The 9,430-nt window shown below is 39.5% G+C and overlaps 1 protein-coding gene across 1 annotated transcript; it reads right to left on the bottom strand.

Annotated features, from left to right (window-relative positions):
* Window positions 1-1,132: 1,132 nt before the first annotated feature.
* LOC118426620 (RWD domain-containing protein 4-like) lies at window positions 1,133-9,340 on the bottom strand. The gene is made up of 8 exons (XM_035836121.1): window positions 9,092-9,340; window positions 7,064-7,144; window positions 6,323-6,432; window positions 5,756-5,801; window positions 5,206-5,310; window positions 2,909-3,035; window positions 2,439-2,491; window positions 1,133-1,739 (listed from the first exon to the last, which is right to left on the bottom strand). Exons 1-8 carry the CDS (start codon window positions 9,110-9,112, stop codon window positions 1,704-1,706), a joined length of 579 nt encoding a protein of 192 aa, XP_035692014.1. The 5' UTR covers window positions 9,113-9,340; the 3' UTR covers window positions 1,133-1,703.
* Between the last annotated feature and the right edge of the window lie 90 nt (window positions 9,341-9,430).

Here is a 9,430-nt window from a genome sequence, read left to right as displayed (position 1 = left end):
AAGCCATGAAACTCGGCAAGGAAAGAAGGGCCTTTGGAAGGGCTCTATGGCATCCTGCCACCCTCATGGAAAAAATGCAAGATAGATGCTATCACCTACACCCTGGCCGTCGCGAGGAAACGCATATGGTCCTCACGTTGTGAAGCACTCTTTGACAAGACCTTTTCGACTCATGTCGAGATGGTCCCATACATCAAGGAGTGCCTCCGCTCAAGAATAAAGCTTGACTTTGTACGTCTGAACGAAACAACGTTTATGTCTCTGTGGTGCTCAGTGCAGTGGGCGAGGGTCGACGGGGGAAAACTGCGACTACGCTTTTAATCCCCTGCTTCCCCCCTGTAGTCGTATTAGTCTGGTATGAACTGTCTGTCTTGTACGTTTCGTATGTCTTTTTTATTTGGATGTGTCAAGTTGGCAGGAGTGGGTTGGTGGGAGCTCGGCGGACAAGTAACCTGTTGTGGGTAGCTTGACACATCCCTTTTTCTTTCCTTCTTCTCTTGTATGTTCTTTGAAATGATGTAAAAAAAAAATGAAAACAGTGAAAAAACGTCTTGTCTCTCTTGTCTAGTTTTCTTTCTTTTTTGATTTTGTTATACCCCCATTAAAAACGGGCTGGGTTAAAAGGTCCGTCCATTGATCCATGGAAAAAAGCTGGCGTAAAGCCTTGCCTGGCGGCAAGGCAAAAAACTACCACTGTACTGTTGTAGAAACTTTTACTGCATGAATTCCATACCTTCTCCTAAATGCAGAGAAAGCAGTACATGCATGTACCATTTTTATAGTCATTGATATGACTCAGCCGGGGATCAAACCCACTACCTCCCAACTGAAAGGTAAACACTTTATCTACTTGACCATTTCACTGGTTCTGGCATCAGTGTGATAGACACAGAAACTACCACTGTACTGTTGTAGAAACTTTTAATGCAAGAATTATAGGTCCATAATGAATTATAGGTCCATAGAACAAAATTGTAATAATTTATAGTAATATTGGTACCAACTTAATTGTAAAATCTTAAAAAAGATTTTATAATTTAGTTGATACCAATATTACTATAATTGTGGTCTAAATACATACATGTACCCTGAATGTTACAGGAAGCACAGATTTTATTTACCAATCTACTTCTTTTCCTACAAAGAAATCTAAAATATGCTATATTATAAGATTATTCAAGTAATTTCATTGCCTCATAAGCAAAATCAATTTACTGGTGTTACAATAAATATGATACCGAGTCTTGCATACAACATGAGAAAAAAGCCTCATAATAATTATAGAACCTTATGTTATTTGTAGTTGCATGAAAGACTTAGTGGACAGTTTTGTCTTGAACATATAAAACCTTTAGTTAGACTCTTGAAGCAAGGAGATCCTTCCACCTGTTGAAGAGTTCCTGCATGTGCTTTCTCCATGTACAACAGTTTCACTCTCCAAGCAGAGGTCCGGAGTTTTTGTCAGGCTTCCTATTTTGTCAGGCTTTCTCCATGTACAACAGTACTAGTGGCACTCTCCAAGCAGAGGTCGGGCGGGCATTTTTGTCTGCCTTTCGATTTTACACTGCTATCTTCATGTCTGCCAGTAGAGGTTTGTCAGGCAGACATGAAGGAAATGGGCATCATAGCACAAGAAAACATGTGAAAATCAGCCGGAGCTGAACCTATGCTTGGAGAGTAAAAGAGTTGTGCTGTGCAGTCCCTCAGCCATCCTGCTTGCCTCCTCCTGTCTTGCTAAGCTGGTGGGAAAACAGACAACACACGTTACTTCCTCATTATGTGGCCTCAAACTAGCCTGGGTACCATCCAGATAGTAGTTTGCTCCAATATACACTATTATACACTACATTTTGTATATACAGTCGCTTCTCTGCTATTCCTTCTGGGATCTTTGACATCTCTAACGTCTCAAATTGTCCCAATTTTTGACAAGGACGCAACATATCAGCAAATTAAGGAATGAGTTCAAGCGCTCCCTCAAACAGGCATTCCAACACCTGAAACGCCGTCCGTCCGCTTGTGGGAGCCTGTTGTCTTCCAATGAGCGCTCTAGAATCCATTCCTTAATTTGCTCATTAACTGACATCACCACCAAAAGGTTTGAATGTACAGTTCTCCAGACGGGTAGCAGAAGCAAACATAGGAGCAGACTACTACTGGATGGTATGCAACACCACAGAATCAAATGTTTTCAGTTTCATAACTTACATGTTTCAGAACCAAATTAGTGAGACCAAGGAGCTTTCATCAGATGAAAGGTCATTAGTGAGACAGGATATGTACAGGATACTCTAGTCTTGTTTTCAATCATCACTGACGAAAGAAAGTGAATGATTGATACACAGTTGCTTGATTCATTTTGCACAGTATAAAGTTCTAGCTGTGGATGTCTGATCGTTTCATTGACAAATCAGTACAAATGTTTTCTGCAGACTTACATGTTTGACCACGTCAACCCAGTCCCAGCCCCTCGGCCTCTCCCCTTTATAATCTGGGAGAGAGACAAACAAAGGGTCAGCTTAGGTCACAACATGCAAAGCACAATTGTACAATTGATCACAAGTTTGAGGTTGGCTGTCCCTCGGAAAGGACGTTATATGGAGGTCCAGTGTTCGAGGAGAGCCACACTTCAAGCATTTAAAAGAACCCACCGCACTTATCAAAAAGAGTAGGGGTCCTTGCTGGTGTGAGTGGTTCAAAACCTACAGCCCCATGGCCGTACCTGGGGCATTTACTGTTGCATTGAGGTCACCTGGGTGTCGCTGAATGCCAGACGCTTAGCCCTGTCTATTGTAAGCTCCTAGCAATTCAGCCCCTTGCTGCCAAGAGAGAGTAGTTGGCCCACCTAATACCAAATACCAAAAACTAACAACCATGTTACCAACAGTTTCAGCCAAGTTATGTTCACCTGTTCTGTCAGCTAATCTCCTCTTCTGTGCCTTGGTGAGCTGCTCCTTCTTCTCTTTCTTATTGCCTGTCACCTGTTCCACCTGCCTCTCTGGGCTCTCCTGGGCCTTCTGTTCTCCTTCTATTCTCTGGAACAGACATTAAAGAGGAGTGACTACAAGAAAATGGTTACAGTTTACAGATGGTCCCTATAGACATCATTTGTAATGTCAATGTGGAAGTTTTTCATATGAACCACCAAATTTATAGTGGTTTAATGGCAAAGTGGGCCATATGAAGAAGTGGTCACTACCATAGTACAGATATGTCAACATTCTATTTCTACATATAAATAGTATTATGTTGAAAAAGTAGTGGCACTAGTGGAGTGAAGTGCCATTTGTTCCTTCTTTCTCTCCTGTCACTTTACCATTTTGCTGTTTGATTTGAAGTAATGCATGTTCTTGGGGTTTCTGTATGTGCATTCACTTTGCTTCAATCAATTAAATGATCTCAATTAAGAAACGTATTTATTGAACAACTGACAAAAATGCACACCCAGATAAAATCAGAAAAATAGCCCCAGGGAAGAATTTCAAACATAACAATCACACATGTAGATTAGGCTGTAACATGTCTGCTGACATTCTCCTACATCATCTGAATGTCTGATCTACAAGTTCAAAGGAAAGCTTACGGGATTGTGTCATCTGGCTGTCTGGTATCATGGCAGCCAGGGGATAATTAGATACATGTAGGCGTAGTAATTCAATTTGTTGTTTCTCAAATTTGAAAAAAAAGGAAGCTGAACTGGAGATATACTTATAAGCAGAAGCTAATGTCTGGACATTGGCACACATAGTTTCAGGTTTATTTACTGGGTATCTTTTAAATGATTAAATAAAAAAAGAAATGTTTTGTCTCCAGCTTTAACTTTTTTTACATCCCAATTCTTGTTTTCAATTCATTTTTATTGTTGAATCAGTCCTCTTAAGCTAACGAAAGTGCATTTTAATCAGCATCATTTCATGGAATGAAGATAGTCAGATTCCCACCAGATATTTTGCCATATCATTCTTCTGATTCATTATATTTATAGATATATTTACATAATTCCTAAGAACCACATTACCTAATACATGTACATACATTGTAACAAATTAAGTAGACTCATCTAACCCCCGCATGATGAGGTTAGAAGATAAACTAGACAGTGAGAGAGTGTATGACCCCAGTTGATCCCTGCCAGTCTAGACAAGAAGACTGTTTGTTTGAATCTTGATTTATTCATGAAAAGCTCATATCAGCCAGCAGGCTGCTTTTCATTGAGGTCATGAGAGAGGTTAAGTTCAGATAGAATATAACAGAGATACAGATCACATTGATTCCTAATAAATCTATCAACATACAAAGATGTATATCACTAACATTACATATTACATGGTACAAAACATTGGAGCAAAAGCTCAGAATTCATAGTCACTCTGTGTCCGTTTGTTTTGGCTGTTTCTTTTACATGTACTTCAAGTTAGAGCAGATTTGCAGCCGTACGTGTGTCTGGTGGTAGGTTGTTCCAGACATTGGATCCACAGTAGTCTATTGATCTTCTAAAGGTCTCTCATTTAGGTTGCTGTAAACTGCCTCATCTCTGATCAGGCCTCCAGACTTTGATTACAAAATCGAGGAGCCAAGTTTAGAGCCCATATGACAGTAACCTTTCTAATTTGTATAATCAGACTGTCATTAATGGATATAATTGTCATAGTACAGCACTTTTTGGTCATTAAGCATAAAGATTAGACTATAAAGGATTCAGGACAAATTGGTGAAAAATCAAATTTCCAAAACATGACTAGAAAGCTGTTGGTGAGGCCAAACCTACATGGCTTCTTCCAACACAAAAAAATCAAGACCATGAAATGTCTAGGACAAAAGATACAAAAACTGGAAGTTCTGCTGCAGTACGAAGGTCACAAACCAGGAGGCCATAATCAACTTTCAAATTGATACCAACATACCAAATATTGATAATCCTCTGACTTTCTTGAGTTATACTGATACAAATGTTCAGAAATACAAACACACAGACAAACACACAGACAAACAGACCCAAAGCAATGCCTCCATTTTTCATGGAGATAACTATCAACTGTTGTACCAACAATACTGGTTTGATTACAATAAGCATTTTACACAATTGTAACAAGAAATTCTTTTTTTTCTAAATCAGAAAAAAGGAAGGCAGCAAAGTCGAGAGCCAATAAATCTTCACAGTTCTCCAGTACCCTCGCTACTAACTGCCCTTTAGTTGATTCTTACCTTATTCTCCAGTATCTCCAGCTGTTTGGCCATCAGGTCCTCCCTGTTCTCCTTGGCCCACTCTATCAACGTAAACGTCATGGCAAGGCCCAGGTTCTCTTCTGCCTGCAACATGTACAGGAGTTCACACAAGTCATAAACTACGAGAGCTAAGGAAGCTGGTGATGAACAGGACAAAGTGGAGAGAGTTGAAGAAAGGCTGATTACAGCCACTGCAGCAGCAGAACTAGTGTACTAGTATTACTACTGCTACTAGAAACCTGGTCAAGATATGACTCTAAAGGAATAAGAACATCTACTGAAAATTGTTTCAAACAGGTTTGCTACATTTGAAAAATGCTCAAATTTAGGCTTTAGGAAACCATCAGTTCACTATCTAATTGCAATTATTAAATTATGTTTAACTTTGCCATATGGGGGCATGTTTGTCATGTTACAGTAAAAAATGTGATGGTATAGATTTCAATCACTCCTTCATTCATTCGTTCGTTCGTTCATTCATTCACACAATTGCATACAAACAACATTTACACTTAAGCAGTTGCCTCACCTGTTTTTTTAGTCTTTGTAAAATGTCATCTTTAATTTCCCTATGTCTGTAAAAGAAACACTGTTTCAAGAAAACAATCAAATATCAGTGACATAAGTATAACATTAAATAGAACTAAGCATTAATCACTTGAAATATCTAAGCCTGCAATGCCTTGGTACATGTATGCTACAAAAGTACAAATGAAGTAACAATATCAATTAATCTCACACTGATGGAGGTTAAGCATCCAGGTAATAAGGTACAGTCAAACCTGTATTAGGGGCCACCTCTACAGAGGGGCCACCTGTCCATAGTGGCCATTTTTTGTCGGTCCCTTGGGTATTTTATCTACAAGTTACCACCTCTATACAGAGGCCACCTGTCTATAGGGGCCAAATTTGTCCGGTCCCTTGAGTGGCCGCTATAGACAGGTTTGACTGTATGCCAAAAAGGAGCTACTCAAGAAACTGGATATGGTTTTGGAAACAATCAGACATTTCTGAAAGCATCCACTATCTTTTGTCAGTGACATATCATTAAGACATCCTGGATCCTAGGTTATGTTATATCTAGATCTAAACCTACATATGATTGTTGTAGAAGGCATCCAGACTGATATCAGGGGTGACTTCAGGGTAGTCTTCACCCCAGGACACTTCTAACAGGAACGACATCTGCTCCCCCTCATCTCCTATCTACAGGGGCACAAAATGTTACAGTGCATAACAAGAGATATCTACTAGTACAACGATGAAAGTTAGACATCCAGATAATAAGATATGCCAAAAAGTAGTTACTCACGAGACTACATTTGATTTGGAAACGGTCAAACGTTTCAGACAGCCATACGGAGTCTTTCGTCAGAGACACTGACAAGAACTATTCACCATGAAAAAATCATGACCACAACATGTCCAAAACACGAGATATGAAAACCAGAAGTCCTACTGCAGTACCTTAGACTAAAAAGCCGGTTTAATCATTTCTTCATTTTGCCAACACCTAGCATTTTAGGTACTATGTACATGTAGGTGTTGGCAAAACGAAGAAATGATTAGATCATTACACACCAATATCTCATGATCAGATTTTATGAAATATTTATCTGTATTGGATTACTTTGATAGCCTGGTATCCAGCCGTATTATAGCTCCAAAGTCTCTTCTGTCATCTTCGCAAAGACTATTCTAGCCTGGCATCCAGCCGCATTATACTTGTACCTGAGTCTCTTCTGTTGTATTTGCAGAGAGAACAGAAGTGACTCTGGAGCTATAATATGGCTGGATACCAGGCTATTACACTGATAAAGGACAGGCCTGATCTTACTCTATACTGAAATGTTGTGCTGTTGACCTCCTTGAAGCACTCGTCAGACTCATAGATGGACTGCAAGACCTCCAGCTCCTCCTGAGGAACGGCAACAAAACAGTTTCAAACATAAGAAACTCACATCTCTCCTATACAGAGCTTTGCTTACAAATTGAAGGAGAGACAGCAATATAATTAGGTAGCCAATGTGTGATTGTGATATTTCCGTAATTTCCCTGATGTCATATTTACCTATTCTCCAACTTGGAGTCCAAGCAGAGGTAGGGTCGCAGAGATGGTAGTGGTCTGGATTTTACTGGTAAGTTTTCTGGCTTCTGAGGGAAATGAGCCAGTAAAAATCCCGACCGCTACTATCTCTGTGACCCAACCTCTGCTTGAAGAATACTATTTACCCCTGCACATGCAGCTACAATGCCTCCTTACAATTGGAGGGGGTACTTCATGCATTCTGAGCACTGTACTATTTACTAGCCTAGCATACAGAATATATTACGGTACTCTACAATGTATATAGAGATGATGACCCCTCATTGTTCTATGGCCCAGACAAATCTTCAAACTAGTCCTACACCGCAGACAATCTTCATTTACGATGTGTTTAAAATGACCACCGGGAAACATAGAAGAACTTTATTGCATGACAACTGTAGAGGATACAGTGTATGGCAAGATCATTTCAACCAGTACAAGTCTTCAGTTTTTAATTACAGTAGATTAATCAACCTCACTGTCTCCGTTAGCAGACAATGGGGAGTCATCAACTCCTAGCCAGACAGTAATGAAGTTTTGCAACCCTCTTGCATAAAATATTGATCCATGACAAGATACGCAAAGCCTTACTATGCATGTATGACTCATGAGTAACACTACTGGACAATGGCCAAATATGTCATTATAATACAAATGTATAAAGCTATGTTCCCTGGCCATTGAATGGTTCTTTTAGTGCCAAGACATGCTCAAATAAAAACATGACTCACTACTGCTTTCCAAGAAACTAAAGCTAGTAACATTAAATTGATGACATGTTTGACAAATATGTTCATACATATTAGTGGTACCATTTAGCAGATTTAGAGTAGTAGAATGATGGGAGTATAATGAACACTCATCTGACACAACCCATTACATGTACTAGTATTTCTTTCTTCCTTTAGTGCGCACAATCATTATGTTGATCAATATGGCACAGTCTTTATTTAACGTCCTATCAGAGGGACGTCCCTAGCCAAAAGCTAGGTACTCATTTTCACCTGAGTGAAGTGGGGAAAGTCATGTTAAGTGTAAAGTAAGGGCACAAGATCGGTGGCACAGCAAGGTTCGAACTCGTGACCTCTTGGGCCTGAGCCCAACGCGCTGCCAATAATTTTACGCTATGTATCTCAACGCGTTTTGAACTTGTACATAGTTTCCATGTACTGTCAGAATGGCAGAAGACTGTCATAAGTTTCATAACTGTAATAACATAATATCATAGACATAAATTAAAAATGCGGGGAAAACAGAGTTCATCCAATACATGACTCATGAAACATATTTTACTTTTAGATCCTAAATGGTATGACTCAACCAAGGCAGATATTTTCTTATTCTACATGTTATGCAGGTTCTACATGTAAGTTAAATATTTGCTACAACACACGTAATTGTTCGGGTCTAGCGGTGGGAAGCTGTAGTTCACTTATATTATAGATAAAGGTGAACTGATCGAATGAACTGAACTGAACTAACCTAGCTTGCGATCGCTAACGTTACTTTGTAACACACACAGTACACACAAACTATTCACAAGCAAAAAGACAACACAGTTCCTTCAACTCATGTATCGACCACTCCTAAAACAGATATCAAACATTACTTCTTTGTTTCCATCAAGGTTAAACGATTAATATTTAACCGCCTTGGTCTAGGTTCCATTCAAGTTCACTGACATATGGTACGAGTGCCCCCCTCCCCCTTCGTCGGATCAAAATACAACATTTTTGGCACAGAAACGTTACAGAAACAAAACCACAGTGTGGTCACCTCTTGATCTTCCTTTGGCATCTTGTCAAAAAGCCGTGGTTCTCAGCGGAACGAAATCTTGTCGTTTTTTGGTGAAGTATAATCTGGTCGCGTGTGTGGAAATCGCTTTCCGTCTGGAGGATAGGGTCACTACAGGTCATGTGTGATCAGCTGTTAGGGTCAAAGGTGAACTGTCAGATTTAGCCATTTTAGCGTTAAATGATAACTTTTATAGTTTCTTTCAAGTGATATCAATTCTATATATAGCTTATATGCCCGTCATTTTTCATTATTGCAAATGTTCAACGATGTGAAAAGCGTACCCAACAACCAACACTGTCTGAGGGTGTGTTAGGGGTA

Source organism: Branchiostoma floridae, chromosome 11 (assembly GCF_000003815.2).
Source record: "Branchiostoma floridae strain S238N-H82 chromosome 11, Bfl_VNyyK, whole genome shotgun sequence".
Taxonomy (NCBI): Eukaryota; Metazoa; Chordata; class Leptocardii; order Amphioxiformes; family Branchiostomatidae; genus Branchiostoma; species Branchiostoma floridae.
The sequence above is the reverse complement of the archived record's forward strand: the minus strand, read 5'-3'. Positions and strand labels throughout refer to the sequence as shown.